General features: G+C 40.2%; 1 protein-coding gene across 13 annotated transcripts in view; it reads right to left on the reverse strand.

Moving 5' to 3' along the window:
• Positions 1 to 23,213, reverse strand: part of MCF2L (MCF.2 cell line derived transforming sequence like) — a 156,765-nt gene that overhangs the window by 63,813 nt on the left and 69,739 nt on the right. For 11 of the 13 annotated variants that reach the window (XR_004238425.1, XM_032100515.1, XM_032100524.1 and 8 more), the window contains one exon: positions 3,063 to 3,146. Coding sequence is in view for 12 of the 13 variants with exons in the window: in XM_032100515.1 (XP_031956406.1) it covers positions 3,063 to 3,146 (84 nt within the window). In the remaining variant the exon portion in view is untranslated. Of the gene's footprint in view, positions 1 to 3,062; positions 3,147 to 13,577; positions 13,647 to 14,434; positions 14,525 to 23,213 lie in introns of those variants that run through there. The other 2 variants (XM_032100521.1, XM_032100523.1) reach the window with 2 other exon arrangements.

Here is a 23,213-nt window from a genome sequence, read left to right on the forward strand (position 1 = left end):
CAAAGGAAAGGGAGTTAAATACCTGGTTCAGTACTCATGGTGCCCAAGAGTCTCATTTGCACATCACATAGCTTGAATGATTTAGGATGCATATCAACATACACAGGTGTCTGTACGCTCTTCTCCATTTACTTTAACACACCTGCACACTACGATGGCAGATAGACACAAGGCTGGGTGGGTATGAAAGTCACACAGCAATCATGGAGAGAGAACATACTTATGAAAGAAAATATAAAATATGAATAAAAGACTGTGAGGAGTACATAAGGATACATAATACATTTTCCAGAGACTTTTAAATAGACCTTACACTGTCCTTCATGGGATAAAAACCAAAAACAAACAAGGAAAAAAACGGGCAGAAGACCCTTTTCAATGCGGAAGAAAAAGTGGTTGCACGAATACTAACTAAAGAAAGCAAAGGTAAAAGAATTGAGACACTGAACCGTGTAGACACAACACTTAGTATAGCCTAGCAACAACAAAAGAGTAACAATTTTAGCAAAGATAAGGACCTTGTTCCACAGAAAGAAAAAACTCCAAGGCAAAAAGTAAACAACTGTGCCTGAGGTAAAATATTAACTTCAGGGTTTATAAACTTTCTGTGTGAATGACTAATTACAAACCTCATCCACAGCTTGCCCCAACATCAGATTTAAGCTGAACACAGCTGCATACTTGCTGCTGGGCAAGAGCAAGTCTGTAGAAGTAGTGAGCACCTTGATTTCATTGCACCTTGTTATATTTACTGACAAACTGAAGCATTAGTGGAAGTTTTTGCTTTATTTTGTTTCATTTCAAGGCTAATTTGGATGTTCCTGTAGCATTTCCATTCCAATCCAGCACAATGAGGGACACGAGTAAGAAGTGACCCCGATTTAGACCAAAACACAGAAAGCAGCTTGGGAAGGGCTACAGCCTTTAGCCACAGAAGCAGACTAGGTTTCATTCACTATTCAAACAAGTGTCCCATGAGACCTAGACACATCCTATTAGAGAAACTAAAGCAATTCTCAAGTACACATTGACTTGCTGTTGAAAAGCCAACAACTAAGATCAGAAATGCATCTAAGACATTCAGCAATACCTACAAATATGCTATTTTACCTAAAGCATTAGTAATCTATGGACTTCCACTTTAAAGAGTTTTATGCCATGTCCTTAGATTCTATTTCCAAGGCAACTTAGTAATAAGCAAAAAAGTCCCATTCACACACGCTAGGAATGTCTTAAGTGGCCTTAGAGCAAAACCCCTCTTAAGAGCAAAACCCCTCTTAAGCTCAACTGTAACAACAAACAAATCATACATAAATCAAGTATCAAAACATTGGCTCTGTTCCTTCATTCACAGAACCTGTAACACCACTATTTGGTACTGCGCAGAGAATTAAGCATCAATGTCCTGCAGGAGAACATTAGAATAAAAAAAACTGAACCGAAATTTTGAAATGAAAATGCCTCATGCTCAAATTTCCCAAGAGTAATAAAATACAACAGAGAATCTAGTCACAGTAATGCAGCTGACCTACGACTTGAGGCAAATAAAACAAAATTCTAATTGACATGAGGGTGAATAAATAGAAGAAAATAGAACAAGGCTGCTCTTACTAAGCTCTACTGCCAGGTGGATTTATTGAATGCTGAAGATGCTTGTGGATTTGTGAACTCAACAACTCTTCTACCACAGTCATCAGTTTTCAGTTTTCCCCCTCACTTCAGAGGGGCAAAATAGAAACCCTACTTAGAGTTTCATAGATAGGCTGATTCTTGCATAACACTCTTATGAGACATTTTCTGCCCATGGATAAGAATGAGCTTGAAAAGTCAAAAAAATTAACTTCCAGAGAAGAATTGTAGCTTAAACACTATAATCTCAAATGAAGCATGAACAGCCAACTTCATAAAAGAATATCTTATTTTCCAACTGCTACCATCACCCCACAGAAAACACAGTCACTACTGCAGACCCACAGTTTAGCTTGTGTGGCAGAAATAAATCATAATTAATAGTTAATTATGAGTACAAAAAGATTCAGTGAAATCTTGCCAAGTAAAGCAGTACATTGTTTCACTCCCGTGTGTCTCTGGATCCGATGTAGAATGGGATTCAGAGGGAGAGGAAAAGTCATAGAGTCCAGCTGCAGCTCAGAGAGGTAAATTTCCTTTATGCTGAAGGATGCAGGGCAGCTCTGCAAAGCCACTGATGCTCTCCCTTTCTGTGTATTGGAGGGAAGGCAGAACAGGGCCATAACTCCAGCAAGTTCACTGCTGCATACCTGCAAGAGCTTTTACAGGCAGAAGACAGGAGAACAAACTCAGAGGCTTATCAGACACCTTCTTCCACACAGCCTGATCAGTGAGCAAAGGCACCATCTCCCTTTGCCCATTATCGGCCAGCCGTGGGCTCAGCGTGGAAGTGGACCAAGCTCAGCAGCCAACACTTGCATGGCACAAACACCGGCCCCCATCACCTGCCTGGCACAGGTGACCCAGGGGCAAAGACCCTGTGCTGTGTGAAAGTGGCTGTGCTGCTTTTGGAGACAGCCTTATACCCAAAACCAGGTTCCTCTGCAGTCAGTGATACCAAGCCAAAAATCCTGTCCAGAACTCGATGCTACACTTGTCTGACCCCAGCATGGAGGCTGTGGGGAACATGGTACCACGCTGCTTGCTCCACCACTTTGGTCAAGACCAAGGTGTCAGCTTGGGCTTCAGTGTCAAACATGACAGCAGAGCCTGTGGCAGCTGGGGCTGGGAGCTGAGGACTGCAAGACCAAAGCAACCACCACAGCATCCATGCTGAGGACTGCAAGACCAAAGCAACCACCACAGCATCCATGCTGCAATCTCCAGTTAACTGGAAAATTAACTATAATTTTAAAATTTCTGTTATACTTTAAAAAAATCTTTTAATAAATCCTTAAATAACAAGTCTTGATAGCCTGAATTTTGAGTTACTCATTGATTTCTCATGTAAGAGACCTCAGAGACTTTTAAAGGACAGCAGGCTGAACCATGCATCTAAGCAATATGTATAGGAGGGAACACCATAGTCTTACCTGACAGATATGCAAATTGTTTCCTTAATTGGTCCTGAATATCTGCAGCATAGAGGGGAATGATATCCTGATGCATGATTTCATCTGTGGAGAGAAAAAAAAAAATTGCATTGCAAAGTCATTTTATGTAAAATTTCACAGCAGACATTAAAAAAAAAAAAAAAACATCCCTAGAACACAAACACTCAGAAAACTGTCTAACTTTTGAAAAATACGTGAAAATCTTTGGAGTCTTTCAAGTGTTTGCCAAGGGCAAACTTTTCTTTGAATAGCACACTAATAAAAGAGGAATTTACATTTACTGACATTTAGAAGCAGTACAGAACTGTCACTGAACACTGTAGAACTAACATTCCTTAGGAATGATGGTAAACAGTGGGACTTTTTACATATTAAATTCAATTTTTATTAAAATTGTCTCAATTCAAACAAAACCAAGAAACTTATCATTTCTCGAGCCTGTTGTCTAGATTCAAATACCCCAAGATAACAGCATTAAATAAGATAGATAGAACCGGCTTGAAAGTACACCCTCCCCTTGAATACACACACACACACGCTTTCTACCTCAATACTGAAAAGCAATGCTTAAGCTTTTTTCTCAGCCCTTCCAGTTCAGTTTAGTGACAACCATTCTGCTTTCCCAGCCCTTGGTTTTCTGTCCCAGTTTTTCAGCAGAGGCGTTTCCCAGCGCGTGTTTCCAGAGGTCAAGCAGAAACCTGAGTTTTGCTGATTGGGACAAAGACTGCATGACAGAGTTGCCTCATTCATAAACTATGATTGCATTTTTTACAAGGAAACAAGAAGTTTTACTCTTTTGCAATTCCTAAAAAATTATTATTCCACATATTAGCCTCATTGAAAAGTAGAGAAGAGACAACACAGCTTTTCCTTTATTTGGTTATGAACATTTCTTTTAATCTGACATTGTACTGACATGGAAGTTTTGGGTTTTAATGTACATTGAAATGTCATTAACATAGGTTTTGACACTCAGAGCTGTGAATGTGCACAGGAAAAATAAGTAAAAGCCTAAAACTTATGTAAGGATAAGTGTCACCTGCACTGAAGTACAAGCTGAAGTAGTGCTCTGGTCCTCAAGGACTTGCTGCCACTGAGGTCTCTCAAATGCTAGATTGTGAGCAGACAGACACCCACTTCTATGAGCAATTCTCACATATGTAAAATTCTGAGAACTGCAATTATTTCAGAATGGAAAAAAAGCCACTTTCAGTTACTTCTTCCATATAAGAAAGAACTTATACTGTGAAACAGAACTTCTCTGTTCTCTGTCATCCTGTTGGGCAGGGGAAGACCCATGACCACTTTCAAGGTCACACACTGATCAGAGCTATTTTCCTGTATCCGGCAAACTGCTGCCTGATCAGAAGACTTCTGCATACCATGCTGTCAAATCCATAAGTGGATACTTTTAACTGTCAAGTCATATTTCACCCAGACCTTCAGTTATGTCACCATTTCGATGTTTTCAACAGAACACTGAACACAGATCTTTCAAACCTCCAATCTCAGATGGCCAAGTAACTTCCAGAAGAGGAATACCCCACTTCCCCAAAGAAAAAAGGATTTTAGAGTTTATTTTTGCTGTCTGTGCCTTATAATACAAGTAGCCCTCCTGCAGCAGTGTTTAAAACACTAAACAGCCCTGATTCTGCAAACCAATACCTGCAGGTGGACCCATTAACCTGAATATAAACTCTTATAGGATCGATGCCTATTTTTTGGTGGGAGATGGAAAAAGTGAAAATAACATCATCGGTCTATAAAATGCCATCCTGCCTAAAGTCACAGGCAGACATAATTTTCATTATTGCATAGCATTGCACCTTAAGCATGTAGTAAAATAGTTGAATGTTGCATATGTAAGTGAACACATGACACACAACACTGAAGGATGCAGGACATTCCCAAGGAAGAGAAACTCTTTATGTATCATTACCTAAGGATCACTGTTTCCCCATGCATCCCTGTGATCACTCCAGCTGCAATTTGGACATGTATCATGTGAATACCCAAGTCTAGATTTGATTGCTCCAGTGTTCCCTCTGGTAGGAGCAGCAGCTTTTGCCACCCACACAGGTCAGTCCCACAACACTGGTCAAATACTGCTTCACTGAAAAGACAGTCTCTTCCTCCCCCTGGTTTTAAACTCAGTTTTAACTTAAATTTAAGAGCCCATCTGTTTGCAACTGGAGGAGCAGCACAACATGTCCACTGAGACACGAAAGTGCCCTTGCTGCTGCACTCCTCTGCACCAAAGCACATCTCATCTTGCTCTTGCTGATTCGGTTTCAATACATACTTCTAAAAGCCAAGTATGCACTAAGATCGGAGCTGATTTTCAATAATTTGAAACAACCAAGATAAAAAAAAGCAGCACCAAAAAAGCGCAGGTAAATGTTACTCTTGGAATTGCCAAACAAGTCACATCCAGCAGCTTGACAGGATACACTTGAACCCAGTATCACCACCCATAGATTTAGCCAGAAATCCCTCTTCAATATCTTGTTTTCCTTCAGAGAAGATGCAATTGTAAAAACTCATTGCTCTGCACCATTTCCTTGACATTTAGCATCCCTCTGTTAAAGAGAGTTCATCACAGTTTGTTTGGGGTTCAATCTGATTTCACTTTAATGTTGTCCATCATTACTTGCATATGCTATTTCTTTAAAAGGATAAGGCAACAAAAGGCACACATGCTGAATAGACTATGAGAGCACACACTCCTTACTCTCATGGCCTTTGGGGAAAGTATTTTCTTGGAAATATTCTTTAAATAGAGAACCTGCCACCTGCTACATTCTTTAGGGACCATTTCAATTTTTGTAAAGCTAATTAAGTGCACATTAAAATACAGAATTACTGAAAATCTGTGCACTGTTTTCTAAGGAATTTTTATAGAATCAAATTCCACTTCTACTTGAATAGTTTAAGATTCATACAGCCCATTATTTTCCCTGCTCTAGCTTTTCTGCTTTACACAGTGTTTTCAAAGCAGAGACCTAAGAGCCTGTCTGTTTTGCCATATCCCAAACTCATTGCTGAAAATAGTTGCTCACATCAAAACATGCTTGAATATCCTGTCTTTCTTGAGGAGCTTAAGAAGCTTACAGGAAAGTCCCTGGGAATTATAGTGCATGTGGTATTGTAGGTGATAATGAACAGTAAAGCAAGGTTCTCTAAAGTTAGTACTGCTTTTTTATTACTATTTTTTTAAACCCCAACACATAAAATAGCTGAGAATGTGCAAAGATTTTTTCTAAGCTGACAACTGGAGGTCCTTTAAAAAAATCCCCACATTATCTAGTATTCAAATTATGAGTGTAAGAGAGGGCAGAAGTGTCATCTTACTAACATAAAGGAATCCGTTAAATATATGGTTCTTACATAAAAAAAGACTTTCTCACTGAAAATGTGAACCACAGTCTTACAGATATATCATCTTCTAATTCAATTTAAATCTTGCTTTGATAGTCCTGTCTCAAGAATAAAGGATGATGGCTTAGAGGGACCTGACCCCATCAGAGGCACCTGACTGCATTTCAGATGAAGCAGGATGACAGATTTAAGCATGAGGGCACAAAGATAACTCGTGCTCGAATTACCTGGTGCCAGCAAGCCCTGAAGAACCTGGGATCTGAGAAAACAATCAATGTCACTGCAGTCAAGAATTTCCATTATTGATAAAAAGCTCCTCTTTCTTTTCCAATCAAACTAAAACTCATCATCATTTGGGGTTTGCCTGACATGCTGAAGCAAACCCATTTTCACCGAAGACAATACTGGAGTGGACTCTAAACTGAATGTACCCACAATACACACAAGGAAGTCTCCTGACATGACTTGTGAGCTTCCTGTAATGGGTTTAATAAACTCCCAGCAAGCCAGCTGGAATTACACCACCCTTTGAGTAATTCTCCAGGAAATTCTATGGCCATTACTTTATACCAACTTGAAAGCCAACCTATTTGTACACATCCGCACACAAGTTAAGCCTTTCAGCACAGATCCCAATAGCACATCAGAAATCAAATGACAAGTAATTTTATTTCCTCCTCTTTCTTGCTGAGTCTGCGAGATTTTAATGAAAACTTGTCTATGGTTTCTCTATAAAATCCATGTCTTAAACTGAAGAAATAATGTATTTTTCTTACACAGTTTTGTTTTGCTTCTGTTCTGGAATAGCTTACCCACTCAGAGAGTTGAATGCATTTTATGAAGGGGGTCTTCATTTGAAAAATCTCTTCATTAAACCACCCTCCCATCTGGTAATTATAAATGCAAGACAATGACTTTCAGAGAAGTCCCTTCATCTCTCTCAGCCCTAAGGCAAATCTTTCATTTCCTCATTCTTCCCTCTTCATCTTCACGCCCAGACCACCACTACTAACAGTCAGCTCCTTTGTGAAGCCCCCCAAGCAGGAAGGGCCAGAGCAGCAGAGCTGGTGCAGAGAAGCCTTCTTCCGCTCTAAGCCACCTAAAACTAATGAGCTGCTTAAGATGCAAAGTAAGCTTTCCAGCTCTAAAACTGAATTTTAAAAATCACTGCTGATTAGTGACAATGCCTGCAAGTTCAGTGCTTGGTGCTTGGTATGCTCAGGCACAACAGCTGCAGACGAGGCTCTTCAGGTCCTCATGTTACTTGTAGCCACGCTGGGCTGATGACAGGAATTTATGCAAGTGTTCATAAACTAAGATTTAAAACCTCACCAGTTCAAAATATACCTTTAGGAAGAGTTAATTCCAATTTCATTTGACTACACCATCATTAAAATGATGGACCAGGAAAAGCAAATTATTAAATTCAGAAATTTTCATGCAAAACATGGTTCTCTGTTAAAGTGTAGTTGGGAAGGAAATTATCACCCGAGCAAAACAGTGCTTTTGCAACTTGTTTGTTTCTGGTGAGCTAAAACATCCTAAGCAAGAAGAAATTCAAGTTCTTTGCCTCTACCAGCATCCCAGTTGCTGGCACAAAGAGATATAAGACAACCTAGTGCTCCAAACAGCTTTATATGGCATTGAGTGTCCAAAAACCATTTTAAATTATATAGTTTCATGAGAATTTTACTTGTAAAAGCTTCACAGACTACAGCTAAGCTCTATCTCCCATTTCCTCTCCTAGTCAGAAAAGACTATTTCCTCTCAAAATTCCTGGTGCATAAAGCAGACTTCAAGTTGAGATATCTTTTCTTTTAAGAGAATGATGCTTTATACAAGCTCCACTTCTGCAGCATTCCTACCCTCAGTAAATTTTCTAAGACTGTCTGGCCTATTGTCACAATATGCAGAGAACAGCACTACTATGTACCCAGTGGTCCAACAGGCTAGGATGCATCTTCAGTGTTAAGTAAGGATCTAGTCGAGTCAAGACTTGGAAGTGCTACTGCCAAAGAAACTTTAAAATCTTAGGAACAATATTCCCTGTATTATAAGCCCAGGCACAGTGGACACAGGCACTTATTGTTTGGGTGGTGTTTTAAATGTCTAGTGCATCAGAAAACCTGACAGATGCTTCACAAAGTCCAGAAATTATATTTATGCAGCACTGCTCATATTTCCTAAATTTTGGTAATATTTAAATCAGTTCACTGAAATGAAATTTGATAATTCTGCTTCGTTGATCATACCCGAAGAACACCATAACTACTAAGAAGACACATGAATTAGTCCCCAAAGGGTACAATTCCAGAACTTAAATGTAAGAGGCAGGAACTTGTCATGGGTTAAAGAACAAAAAACAAAACCCAACATCTTTGTATGATACAGAAACCTACTGAACCCCCTACTTTACTCGGGAATTTTCTACTTTCTGCAGTCACAATTAAAGAAAAAAATATCCACCTCTTTCTTCTTTGAGATCACAGAGTTGGAGATTTGGCACAAGACTACCTACAAAACTATGAGGATGATGGTTTGGTTTCAGGTAGGGAGATTAAACACTGATCCTTCCTTTAAAAAAAGAACTTTCAAAGTATACAGCAAATGCAACGCCGTTGGCTTGGCACAAAATGACCAGGAGGTATAACAGTTCCCATTTTCTTGAGTCAAATTATCAAATACCTGCTCAAAAGCATACTTTGAGAGCCAACCAAGATTTTGGTTTCTTTCAAACTCTTCTCTAAAATTACTGTATTTGACCGCTTATTATACATGTCAAAGTAGTGCCTGCTTTTCTCTTTCTTCTTCCACCTCCCCTTTTGTAAAAGGCAACAAAATTAATTGTCTTATTTTGCAAAAATAACATCACCTCAAAGCACAAACATGTGAGGAAATACAATCCCCCCCCTTTCATGTATAATAGATGCATTCACAGGATACGATGAGTGCTAAATACTACAGCTTCTTCCTCCTCTGCTTCATCAGTCACACTTACTTGACACAGTATTCCGTAGTCCACAGCTTGTCAGGGATCACCTTTAAGTCTGGATATGGCTTACAAGAGAGACTAAACACTAGCTAATCTGTAGCCAGAAGAAAATGATGTAATAATTAGAAAGTCAGTCTAGGGATCAAACCCAAAATCTAGTATTTCTTTGTGAAGAAAATCTAAAGTAAGACAAAAGGTGAGGGGGGCGTGCGTTGCAATTTTGCAAGAAATCTCAAAGTGTTACCAGTTATAGAATGTAATCTGTGTTGCCATGCTTTTGCTTCATACATGCTTAAGTGCACCTAGACTGTTTTGGTGAGAAAGACACATTCTTCGTGCTATTTCAAGTCATATTAATTACTCCCTTTCCAAAGTGAGAAGTAAGGGGAACTTAGAATCATGCCACACAGCCATATTATAGCCTAAATTTGTATTCAGCACAAAAAGGCCTTAGAGATAAAGCAGCAACAGTAGGTGTACCTACTACCCAAATGTATACATGAACCTCATGCATATGGCACACCCTTACTATTGCAACAACAATATTGCGCTCTTCTTTCCAGGATGTCCTGAAGGAAGCCAAGCCTGCTGGTAAACCCTTTTCTGTTCTTGCAGGATAGTTTCAGACTCCTAGGAACCACATTTAAATATTGCCAAAACTGCAGCATTGTTAACTCCCTAATACTGCAAATAATGCTGAGTGTACAGAATAAAAATACTTCTAAAGTATTAGATGTACTTAGTCACCTACAAGCAGCAGATTTTGCAAAAAGCAAATTTTTTTGGTTTTTTTTTGTTTTGTTTTGTTTTTTTATAATAAAGAAATAGTAGATAAAGACTGAGCAGCAGAGAATGCTGCCCTAGCAAGGGCTCAAGTGATAAGAAGGGAAGTGACCCAGATGTGTCTCACTTAGCACTTTAGCAAGCAAGCCTCTATGGAGTAACAAAAACATTAGATTTTGCTAACCGCATTTTAGTAAGATTTAATGCTCTGAGAAAATTATTACAGGGATTTTGCTTTCTAAATACTAAAGCTTTGCAAAGAAGGGGAAGTCTTCCAAATACAGAAAATTGAAAGATCAGCTCTGAGTAGAAGAGCCACATGCAAGCTAAAGGACTCATCTTCAGTGAGCCTTAAAAATTAACAATGCAATCACTCAATTTAAACACATAAGCTGAAGTGGACATATTTCAGAAAATGAAAGCAAAGATTTGTCTGCACCAAAACCACCTGCTTTCACCTCTTCAGAAAAATATGTATCTCAAAGCAGGCCCCAAAGCTTTAACTGAAAAGTCAACACACCCAGGACCAGCTGTATGAATATGAATACCTGGTGTATCAGTTTGGCACGGCCTGGTTTTAGGTAGCAGGGGGGCCACAGAGGTGGCTTCTGTGAGGAAGCTTCTGGAAGCTTCCCACCATGTCCGGCAGAGCCAATGGCTGATGGCTCTGAAGATGGACATGCTGCTGGCCAAAACTGGGCCAATGAGAGAGGTTGGTGATGCCTCTGTGATGACATATTAAGAAGAAAATCAAAACAAAGTCACAAGGTTTTGGCTTCTAGTCAGAGAAGAGGAGGAGGTGAGAACATGTGAGGAAAAACAACATGGAGACACCGAGGTCAGTGGAGAAGGAGGGGCAGGAGGTACTCCAGGCACCGGAGCCAAGATTCCTCTGCAGGCCGTGGTGCAGACCATGGTGAAGCAGGTTGTCCCCCTGCAGCCCATGGGTCTATGGGGGATGCAGAGATCCACCCACAGCCTGTGGGGAAGGTGCTCACACCGGAGCGGGTGGATGCCTGGAGGAGGCTGTGATCCAGTGGAAGACCCAGTGAAGAGAGAGGGCCTCTGCTTCCAGGCTGGAGCAGCCTGTCCTTGGAGGACTGCACCCCGTGGAAAGAGAGCCACGGTGCAGCAGTTTTGGGAGGACTGTGTGCCCATGGGAGGGACTCATGTTGCAGCAGGTGCGGTGTGGCTGCTGCTCGTGAGAGCAGACTCATGTTGGAGAGGTTTGCAGAGAACTGTCTCCCGTGGGAGGGAGCCCACAGCCTCACAGGGGAAGGACTCCTCACCCAGAGCAGTAGAAGAAAATCGTGGTGATGGACTGACCAAACCCCCATGCCCTGTCTCCCTGCGCTGTCGGTGAGAAGGAGGGAGGGGCTGGGGGGGGGAAGGTGTTCGAAGGGCTTATTTTACTTCTCATTATCCTCCTCTGATTCTGTGAGTAATAAATTCACTTTGTAACTTTAAGTTGAGCCTGTTTCAACCTTGAAGTGTTTCTCCCAGTCCTTATCTCACTTATGAAGCCTTCATTAACTTTTTTTTGTTTTCCCTCCTCTGCCCAACTGTGGCAGGGGAGGGTGAGCGAGCAGCTCTCATGGGTGCCTGGCATTGGGCCAGTGTCAAACCACAACACCTGGCAATTCTACTACACTAAATTCAATTCTTCTGTGTTATTTTGGAAGCAAGGTAAGATTTTAAACAATGAGTGATTTTACTCTTTTCAAAAAACAAAACCCCAACACTTTTCTAAAGCAGCAAAGTGGTAAAATCTAATTGCTTATTGTATGAATCTGTTCTGGAAATAAATGATAGCAGTGCTAACAATTGTGAAGTTGCACAGAATGGGTTGGATCATCTGGTTCCAACCACACTGTTGTAGGCAGGGACACCTTCTACTGGACCAGGTTGCTCAAGGCCCTATCCAACCTGGCCCTGAACACTTCCAGGGTGGGGCATCCACAACTTCTCTGGGCAATCTGTTCCAGTGTCTCACCATCCTCATTGTAAAAAAAAAATTACTCTGTATACCAAATCCAAGCCTAGCCTCTTTCAATTTAAAACTAGTGCTCCTTGTCCTGTCACTGCAGGCCCTGGTAGTAAGGTTTTCTTGACTTTTATCATTTCAACAATATGGAAGATGGTGAGAATAATTTCTAACAAACAATACATTATTTTATGGTACTCTTACACAAGTACAGTTTTTCATGTAACTATACATCTATAAACTAATGTTTTGAAAGGGAATGTGTGTGAGTGTGAGAGAGAAAGAAAGGCTAAGTGTTCACTAAGAGGCTTATTTAGAGCTGTGTACTAGTTTTCAGCTAAAACATTTACTTGCAGTTGCTAGTAAACTTCCCAGTATTTGGGACTCCGATTACAGGTTACTTATAAAGAAGAAGTTGCTGACTTCATAACCCAACTGGCTGCCCCACCTTACCACACAGATGACAGAGTTGTTGATGAAGAGCTCTTGAAGCACTGTGGCTTACTGTCTAATGCTATGTAAAAGATGAAACCCACCATGCCTCTCCAAAGCACTGCGAATATGAACTACTTCAGGTAGTTCCGAGGCAGGACATGGACAAAGTTTAGTCTCTCCCATAGGCAGCTACAGAATCATTTAGTGCAATACAGTCAGCCTTGCTGAGACATTTCCTTCACTTACATTTTCTCATCTCTGCTGACTGTAGGTACAATAAATATTCCATACAAAGCTCAGGAGGAAGAGGAAAGAACAGTGCCAGGGAAAGGGACAACCTTTCTGCCCACTTTGAGCAGAATGTTCCAACAGCTCTCCAGAAAGGAGCGATCTCTGGCACACTGATCACACCCACAAGAAGTGGTGGGAGTAAACAGATGAGAATCAAGCCTTGGCAGTTGCTAACAAAAGCCCTGCTCACTTATTTCAGGGTAATCAAATACAAATGAAAACACCCTATTTTAAACTTGGCAGTCTACACAAGTAGTCCTGGCATGGTTACATATACACCACCATGATTTGACACAAAACACTCCCTGGTTCTACATTCACTGTCTCCTACAATAATCAGTTGTTTCCTAAATCCACCCCTCCCCTCTCAGGGATGCAGATGAGGATGCGAATAAAGAACAAAAGTTACTCAGGCTGATTAACCCCTCCACCCTTTCCATCTGGTTATCCTCACCTTTCTTAAACCTTTCATTCATTCTTCCTAACCAGCATGCCTTTTAGTATTATCCCCGTAGCATCAAGCACTGCTTGAGAAGCAGAGCACTCAGACTCACTGTTGATAATTAGTAATACTAATTAAAGATTAGTAAGAAGATCCACCCTTTAGTTAGAAGATCCACCCTTTACATACCTGTTTTATTTAAATCTGACATTTCAAAAGCTACAGTATTGGAAGATTAGACACCAGTCCATGGGCTCGGTGCTCTCTGTTTCCTCTGCAATAGTCACGCATACCAAAAGCAGAAAACAGAACTGGGAATGTAGATTCAGGCACCAGAATAAGGACGCAATTTTTGCTTGTTCCTGTTCCACAAAACATGCTTTCATTTTTCAATGGACTGTAGCTGCACTATTAACAGCAAATAATATCTCTACTATTTCATTATATCTTAACAGAAACAACATTTCTATAGAAAGCTCTGACTGAAGGAATTAAAGAAATAATTCATTTTAGATTAATCCCCCTATACTAACAACTAGGGGATGCCAAATTGTGTCCTGTGAAAGAAACATTGCTTTTTCTCTACCTCCAGTAGGGATCAGGAGAAATTATGTATCTGATATTCAAAATGCAATGAATTGAAAATTAAAACACACTGTAAACCAGAAACAGCAGGACAGCTCTCTGCAACAGCAAATTCTCCTTGTAAGCTTTAGCAGCTGTTCTGATCACCATAATCACGGCATGAATGAATCCTGAGCAAAGTACCTTCCATGTAAAATACAGGAATAGATTTTCTGGATACATCTGGTGTACTGAGAGATACATCTGCAAATAAAACGATACACTGCAAATTTACACAAGGACAGAACACACACACCCCCACCAATAAATTGTATTTATACATGAATGCACACAACCAAAATACAACTTTTGCCTTTGTACTAAAACGCATCCCGTTTTCCTCAGTAGGATAACATTATCTGGCAAAGTTCCTACCTGACCTGCAATCAAAAAACTAAGAAAATTTGAAATACTAGACACACCTGTGCAATTCTTCAGAAGCAGCCACAATTCAGCAATATCTTTGTAGAGCAAGGAGATCAGGCTTAAGGTCATGTTGCTTCTAATTGATTTAGAGCAAAATAGTTCCGCGGACAGTGACCTATTTATCTGTGAGCTCGTCCTCAGTGCAAAATGAGAGCGCAAAACTCCATCTTTCACTCAAAGCCAAGCCACTGGGGGCATAATGCCTTTCTTCAAATTACAGGCAGAGTAAGTGTGCCTGTCAGCAGGCTCAGAGGTCCTCCGAAGGGCTTGCTGGCTGCTGGCTACCACTTCTTGTCTTCCTGCATAAACCGCTGGCATGCATTAGATGCAAGCTGTTTACTTTAAATATGAACGCATGCACTGTTCAAACATTATCAGAGTAAGAATGCATTAAAAAATTAATCCTAAGTGTGCCTTGTCAAAAAACCCTCCCTTTAAAAGCTCTAGTTTTAACAAACAATGGTACAGTAAATCTAGCATTATCATCTTTTTCTACCACCCACCCCTACTCCACACAGGGAAATTAACTGCCCAAGGGGCAAATGCCCTTTTTCAATGAACCTCTGGCTAGAAAGCTCCCCAGACATAAAGTCAGCTTTTCCTACTTGTCAGGAAATTCTCACCCCCATGTCTTTGGTGGAACCAAACTGGGGTGTTTTCCTTGGTAGCAAATCCATCAAACACCTGTTCTCTATGAAGGAGCCCACCCAAAGCAGCAAGAGGTGACAAAAAGACATTCTACTGATGTGACTTTGCAAGTGGAAATACATTGAAATCTTAGGAATAAGACAACAGAAAATAAGGCAACAAATGACCAAAAAAACTAGAAGAGAAGTATTCCATATGATCTTTCAGACATGAATGCTGAGCTCTCTTGCTTTACCTGATCCTTTAAAGTAATTGCCCAGTGACAGACTACCTGTTAATTAATACACTTGAGATTAGTTATCGGCCATTCAGACTCACTAATACAAAGAGTGAGCCAATGAGCACGAGTGACAGCAACAGCCATACGAAAACAAATGGATTGTTTTTCTTCACTTCACAGTGTTATAAGAGTCCTCTCCCAACAAGAGAGGTCAAGGAAAGAGGACAGCAAGGATAAAAAGCTTGAATTGATGGTTACATCTGTTCACAAAATCCCATTTGCAGATGGGTAAAAGCTCCATTTCTGCTTCAGCACTCCCAGCCATCAACCAATCCCATAAAAACAAACCAAAACAAACCCAGGTCACTCACAGACCACACTAGAGGTTATTTTCTGAAGCCCTTCACATCTGTGTTCTCACCATTCATCTACCATGGGGCAGGAACTGTTGATAATCCCATACAGTCAGATGTATTCTAATAAATCTACCACCTATATAAGCAGCTCTATTCAGTGCATGATATTAATATGTGACCTGAAGAATATAATCACAGTAATTTATTTTCAATTCTGCTATTTCATTTTGGGGGTCATTACATTTTGTAGTTTGTCAAAACACAAGAGTTTTCTAAGCAATATCGGATGTTTTTAAATAAAGGTAGATTTAAACGAATTTACACTCCTTAGAAGTATTTTACTTAACTGTTCAGTATTTTGTGAGTCATTAGTATATTGGATTGTGCAGAGAGTTAAAAATTAGTGAATGAGTCTTCACAGCACTCCCACAAGTCATGTAAATACTCTCACATGGGAAAGCTGAGATGGAGCAGGTGACCTCTCTTAGATCAGGTAACAGCATTTGTTGCACTGTCAGACACAGGATCTACATCTTGGCTCTAAGCCCAAACTCCCTCCTTTCTAGGACTGCCACCTAACCCGCGGGGTGGAGCGTGCTCCTAGATCAGTATCATGACTGGTACTCCTCAGACAAAGGTCACAATTCACAGCACTTTTATTTCTGGCTCTTGCACTACAGCACAGCTCCAGGAAGAAGAGTCTCAGATACCTTATGCAAGTATGCACACTGATATTAGCTTCTTATTTAACAGCACCAAGCTGGTATCAAACAGTGGGCAGAGAGAATCCTCTGCAATATGCTTGGCTGACAAGATACTTCTGTTAGTAGTGGCATGGGCTTGGTGTCACCTGCAGCACAGCATGCAGGAAATGTAACCCTTATTATCTGGTTGATAACAAATGATGATAAAGCAGACATAGGAACACCTTCCAAACATCCATAGAGAGGGAGAGGAAGTTTTATAGCCTTTCTTCAGATATTAAAACCAAGCAAAAGACGAGCTACACCCTTCTCCAGATGGGTATTACTCCCACTTAGATCCACACAATAAGATCCAGGAACCTGATACTTTGGCAAGCTGGCTACTTCCTTAAGAAGAAAGAAAAACAAAACCAAAAAAACCCTCCATGAATGTAAAAGAGGAAAAAGAATGACCTATAACATGTTGGCTGTGTTTTTTCTCATTGTCAAGACAGAGAGGAACTACAAATCTTTGTATTAATCAATACTAACAGCTCCAGAGCCCCTTCATGTTGTATGTAATGTGGACGACCACATTTTAACAGGCTTCTGCCTTCAGATTTCACAGCAGAGAACACAGTGAAACCATTCATTCAGGTGAAAACCTAGTACTGGTTTAAAAACAATTTAATTTCTTGGATTAGCACAATAGATACATGAACAGTCATCCTCCAGGCTCCCATCTAGATTACTCCTTCCTAGCCTTAAATCTCCAAACCCCACAGTTACATATATTTTAGAATCATGAAACAGCCTGGGTTGGAAGGGACCTAAAAGATCAATCCCTCTGCTGTGGGACACATTTCAACTAGGTCATTCAGAGCTCCATCCAACCTGGTCCTGAACACTTCCAGGGATGAGATTTTTTCCAGATCAATCAAGATGTAATGTCTGTGGCCAAGAGCACCAAAATAAAGCACTGTATGTTTCAACCCTGTTATCCTTCAATCTTGATCAGCTAGGCACATCTTCACCTCCCACTTTTAGGGACCAGTGTCTTTAGACTTAGCAACACATATGAAGAAATAGTACATACAGAGAGCTCAGTGTTTGCTATGGAGGAGCCTTGGAACCTGCCCCCCACTCTGCTGGAGGGACAGAAGCCCACAGAGTGTCTCTATGGAACTTGGTCTCAGATGCCTGGTTAAAAGGTGTTCAGGCAAAGATGGTTTTTTCCCTAGAAGTTCCATTCTGCACAGAAAGCTGGGCTGATGATAATACAGGCTCCTATAAAGCACTCTTCTGTGTTAAAAGATTGTTCTAGCCAGTAACCAAATGGCTTTTTGTGTTGGCACTCTATTTTGGACTGTGTGCGTGGGGAAAATGTTTGCTCCATGGTTATAATACCTGAATTCCTTGCTGTGCATTTCAGAGAAGAGCAGAAAGAAAGAGCAAAAGCACTGAAGCACAAAACCTTTCCCTGGCCTTCATGATCCAGCTTAAAATAGAACCATAGAGGAAAATTGTGCTATGTGGGCATGCATGTTAGCAAGACTTTAGGGCAAATTTAAGCTCTATTAAAACACAAAGAAGCAAGAGCCCTCCTGAGAAAATCTTGGTGAGCACAAGTGTATGTATTTATAAACGCAAAGAAATTAATTTCAGCTCAACTCAAGCTCTGCACTCAGGTTAAGTTCTCCCTCCCACCTCAGCATGGGACGTGAGTGACAGGTGCCAGCCTGCAGAACGGAGGAAAACATTGTGGGAAAAGCTGTTAAAGGATGGATGCAAAGTCGATTGAGGTTAAAGACTGGGTTATCTTAGTTTTATGAAATCCAGAGAAGGAAGCTATGACTATGGCTTAAATACACAAGATACTGTACCTGCTTTATAAAGCATGTGCAAGTGTGAAGTATGAGGGTGGTAATGTTTGTGGCAAAAGATATTAAAGTCTGGCAAGTTCAACACTAAAATATAATTATTGAGCATATTTTTCCTTCAGGGTTGCTGTACTTAACAAAAAGCACACCAATAAAGTGATGTGGCACTTTGTGGTATTCAGTACAAGCACAAAAGCTATCTTCATAGGATCATTGTTACTATAATGCAAATGAATACTCTCTCTCAAAAAAAAGCCCCTGGCAAAATATGCCTAACTCACACCTGTAACTGCAGAATTTATAAATTTGTGGAGTGTTGAAGACATGGAGCAATTTGATGCATAATCTGTTGGCTTCTAGTTTAGCATACTAGACTATTTAAAAGCGCCATCCATTTTCTTCTTCTAGTCTTTCTTGTTGTTTTCTTTAAATAATAAATGCAAAAGAGGTTTCATTCTTTTTGAAGTCATCAAGCATTCAAAATTTACAATTCTGTCTGGTTTACATCAAAAGATTCCAAGGATTAAAATTAGTTTACACACCTGTTATACACACACACAAACATATATGTTTGCATAAATCCATTATACTAAGCAGCTTGTTAAATCTTCGCACAGCAACAAAACTAACTCATTTTGAAACTGCTTAGGCAATTTTCAGCTTGGATGTGAAGTTATCAAAAAGAAGTCCCTGCATGATATCCAAACTTAAATTTAAGCAAGTATAACCAATCAAAAATCATGGCCAGAAAACAATAACAAAAAAACCCAATTAAGGCTTCCATCCATGAAGAAATATACTCTTTCCATTGAAAATGAGCATGCTGGTAAATACAAATAGGTGCTGGAGCACTTAAAAGAAAAGGATGCTGTTCAATTAAAAGGCTGAACCCTGTACTATCTTTCAAAAATATGATGTCTGGAAAAAACATAAGGAAAGCTGCTGAGAAATTACATCTTAAAAGAACACTTTGCACTGTAAGACAATAATAAACTTCAAAGGTTTGAAGATTACACATCCCTCACACCAGGTATCAAAGAAGTAAGACAAAAGGCAAAAGAACATGTCAGTAATTTTTTAAGGCAGACTAACACCCTATCAAGGATGGTACTTCTCTGGCCTCATGACTACTCTTAGGGGCTTTCCCCAAAACCATGACAGAAGCCTGGTCACTGAATGCAGTTATCACACATCTGTTTCAATTTCTAATCTGAAAATTACATCTTTCTGGTGTTCTGTGAACTGTATTTTAATCAGTTTATACTTTTTTATTTACATGTCCTTTCTTAACAAGCTTCCCCACAAGTCTTTAATCATAGGTCTCTCCTTGGCTGTGCTGCAGGGCTTACCAAGGTTTCTTATTTCAGAGAGACACAAAAACTGGACTTTTTTTCAGGATTAGTTTAATCACACAAGAGTCAGTAGTAAGACACTTTATCCTGCAGTATTTAGTGATAGTTCCCTCTGTCCACAGCTGGAAAGCCAGCAAAGAAATGGATGTGACCATTTTAACTTCACAAACAGCAGCAGTACTCAGAACAGCAGTGCCTGCACAGAGATACTGCTATTCAGACTGCACTGTTGTGAGGAAAGAGGACTTCTGGCTTGGGGCTCAAGGTTTCTGCAGTGGTGTTCAAAATTCAGAGGTAGGGGATTGCAGTCTGATGACAACTGAAAACTGTAATTAAAGGTGGAAACCAAATCATTACTGAGCTTGGGTAGAAGGTAGGACAAAAATTTGGAAAAATCAAGACAATGAGATCAATTTTTATACCAGCAGTGGGATTAAAAGAACAAGGGAAGGAGGGAAAAAAAATGGATGTGGAGTTTAGTGGCAGCAGAATGGAGAACTCAACAGTGAGTAGTAACAACAGAACACATGATGAAAGCAGCACAGGAATTAAAATCAGGAAAGGAAAAACAGGTTATTACGTATTTTGAAACATATATGTTAGTAAGAATATTAATTCAGCAAGCAAGGAAAACCAACAGAGACCACTACAACCAATGAAGTGTTGTGCCACAATTGCAACTGTATTTATAGCCCAAGTATAAAATAAAACTTTGTCAGCAATAGGAAACCCTTTTTATGACTCTTAAAGTACACAGAATCTTTTTTTTTCCCCAGATGAACAAGATACTCAGGAAGCAGAAAACTTTCAGGTCAAAAGCTGTGGGAGAACTGGTTCCAAAAAAAATATCATATGCTCCTGTAATACTGACAAACACAGATAAAGGCTACAAAACTATTTATTGCAAAGGAAGGAGAGTAAAAGAAAATTTGCAGAAATCATCATTCCCAAAAATCCATGAAAAGCAAAGAGGACAGGGAGAAGACAGATGTGCTTTTGATCTGAGGCAAAATTACCAGCTAAAAAAATATTCATTCCATCACATCTCTAAAATAATCAGTTGGGGTGGGTTTGGACAAGTTAGTTATGATATTTCAGTACTGAAGGATTACTCATAGCTTCAAATGGAATTTAAAAAATCTGATTATGAGATCATATCATTACTTGTCATCTTAGATCGGCAAATTTAAGGAAAATTCTTCAGAACTGGCCATCAACCTGAAGTCCTTCTCACACGGTATAAATCTGACTCACTTTGTTGTGAGATCACACTTGAAAATGGTAAAACCTACATAACCGATAGGATAAAAATGCCACTGTCTTCTTACTTATCAAGTTTTGATTTTGACTCATGATTTGGAATTTTTGTGGCCTAGGCATGCATACTGCAGCAAGCTGTCTGTGGCTGTGCAACCCACTAAGTCCCCACACATGGGAAAAGTGTGAAAAAAAATGCAAGCAAACGCACTGAGCAATCCTCAAAGGTCACCATTCCCCCCACTTAAATGTTTCCAAAATAGTATCTCAATTTCTCCCTTTGCCAATTCTTTCACCCTCCTGGGCTTCAACAGGCTCCACAGTTTCCTCAAGACAAGAAGGTACTTAATACCAGCAAAAGACAAGATCATTTTCCACTGATCAAAAAGGAAGAAGTAGAAAACAGATTGGCTTCTTCTGGAGAGCCAGCCAGGAGAATTGCTTTAGGTTCTCAAGAGAAATTCACTTCCTTTAAAGAAAATAAGTCTCACTACAATGAGAGAACAAAATACCTTACCCCTTGTGCTTAGCAGCATGATATTCTTGATTAAATTTAGTCAGTGGAAAAGAGATAAAGCTCACGAGTCGCTTTCTGTGGAAAGACGTGGCATAAAATCGCACCTGACCTTTTTATTTTGTATACGCAGGATTTAAAAGAAAATATTAGTATGTCATTTTAAAAGGCAGTGATAGCTTTAATGAGCCACTTCTACAAAACAGGTTAAGAAAATCTAACCCTGCAAAGAGCTGTTGTAACATCCATAAACAACTGCAGCACAGCAGCTGTAACTGTGTCCTGTTTCCAGTCTCCGGGAGCCAAACAGGAAGCCCATGCCCTTACCTGATTGAAAAAGCAGCCAGTCCCTGCGATTTTAATCAACCTAAGGCAACAGACTTTTTCCTTCTTTTCCAGTTTCCTGGGATGCTTCCTGGCCCATTCAGGAAAGCAGTATGGAGAACAAGCTTTTTAACAGCAGCATTACCTTCATTTTCCACATTACAGACTGCTGCTTGCCCTGTTACTGTATTTACTTTAGGCACACTTGTTGCAGGTGTGACAGCGCAGGCCAGCTTGTGGCGTGGAACAACAAAACCCCACCTCTGCCAAGGGTGGTTTATGAGCCTCAGCCTCTCATCAGGCTGGATTTTTCAGCACACCTCAAAAACCTTCACACTGTTCTGAGATGAGCAATAACAGAAAGAGATGCACCAGCCATGTAAGAGATGTAATTATGCAAACTTATAGAAAATAACTATATAAACTTGGCAGCCCACCACATCAACCTCCTAACCCCCACCAATTAGGATGTTGCAATTAACAGAAAACAATGCTTCTGGGGTCCCCGCCATCTGCAGTTCTGGGAAGATGCCGCAACCCCAAAAGGCTTTTGAAACAGTTTTGTGTTTCCTCTCCTTTCCATAAGGAGAATGAAGATGTAAAGAAAGATGAAACAAAGGCCAAAGAGCAAATTCCACCTGTTCTGACACATGCAGCAGCTGAACTAATGCCCACGAATCTCACAAGAGACAACAGAGGCACAAGTCCCAGCCATTCTTTCTGCTCTTCCTCTTGTTGCCTCTGCAAAAAAATGCATTTATTTTCCACCAACTCCTGCCTTACCAAGTGCGTACCTGATTAGTTCAACATAATTTGAACTGAGCTCTTACCCCTGTATTTGCACTAAGCGAAAAAGCACAAGGCAAGTGGATCAAAGGTGAGGGCACTCTTTGTAGTTCCCTGCACTATGGTAGCAGCAAATGAGGCCTCTTCAGTTCAGGTCTCATCCTACAGCCCACCTTTGAAGTATTTAAGAGCGTCTTTTTAACATGACAGATTTTATGTCTGTTGCCAAAAGCCTCCATCTCCCTATACTCAAACACAGCACATCCTGTAACTGCTGCTGTTTTCATCCCCACACTACAGCAGCTCAGCCAATGCTGAACACTCACAGACACCTTTCTAGCACACCAAATGCGCAGTACCAAGGATAACAAATGCAGACACCCACCCAATTAGAAAGATCAGCAAAGAACCAAATATACTCCTCAGACAAACAGAACAACAGCAAAGTAATATTAAAGAGTATTAAGAGTACCCTCACTTCCCAACAAGGATTTATTTGCTGAACCACACTTTTGAGGGAAGTTTCAGGGAAAGAAATTGAAATTTTCTGTAAGAAATATCTTGTACACACTTCTTCAGAGCATTTAGGTGTAAGGGGCCCTCAAATATTCCATTTTTTTCCCCATTCTGAGACTCTGGAAATGTCCATCAGTGCTCAGGATTTTTTCTTCAATGGAATTCCTTCTCCTGTGCTATGAACAAATTTGAAACAGCTTACATATAACACATATTCTAGTCCCTGCTGTTACTTGTAT

Source organism: Corvus moneduloides, chromosome 2 (genome assembly GCF_009650955.1).
Source record: "Corvus moneduloides isolate bCorMon1 chromosome 2, bCorMon1.pri, whole genome shotgun sequence".
Classification (NCBI taxonomy): domain Eukaryota; kingdom Metazoa; phylum Chordata; class Aves; order Passeriformes; family Corvidae; genus Corvus; species Corvus moneduloides.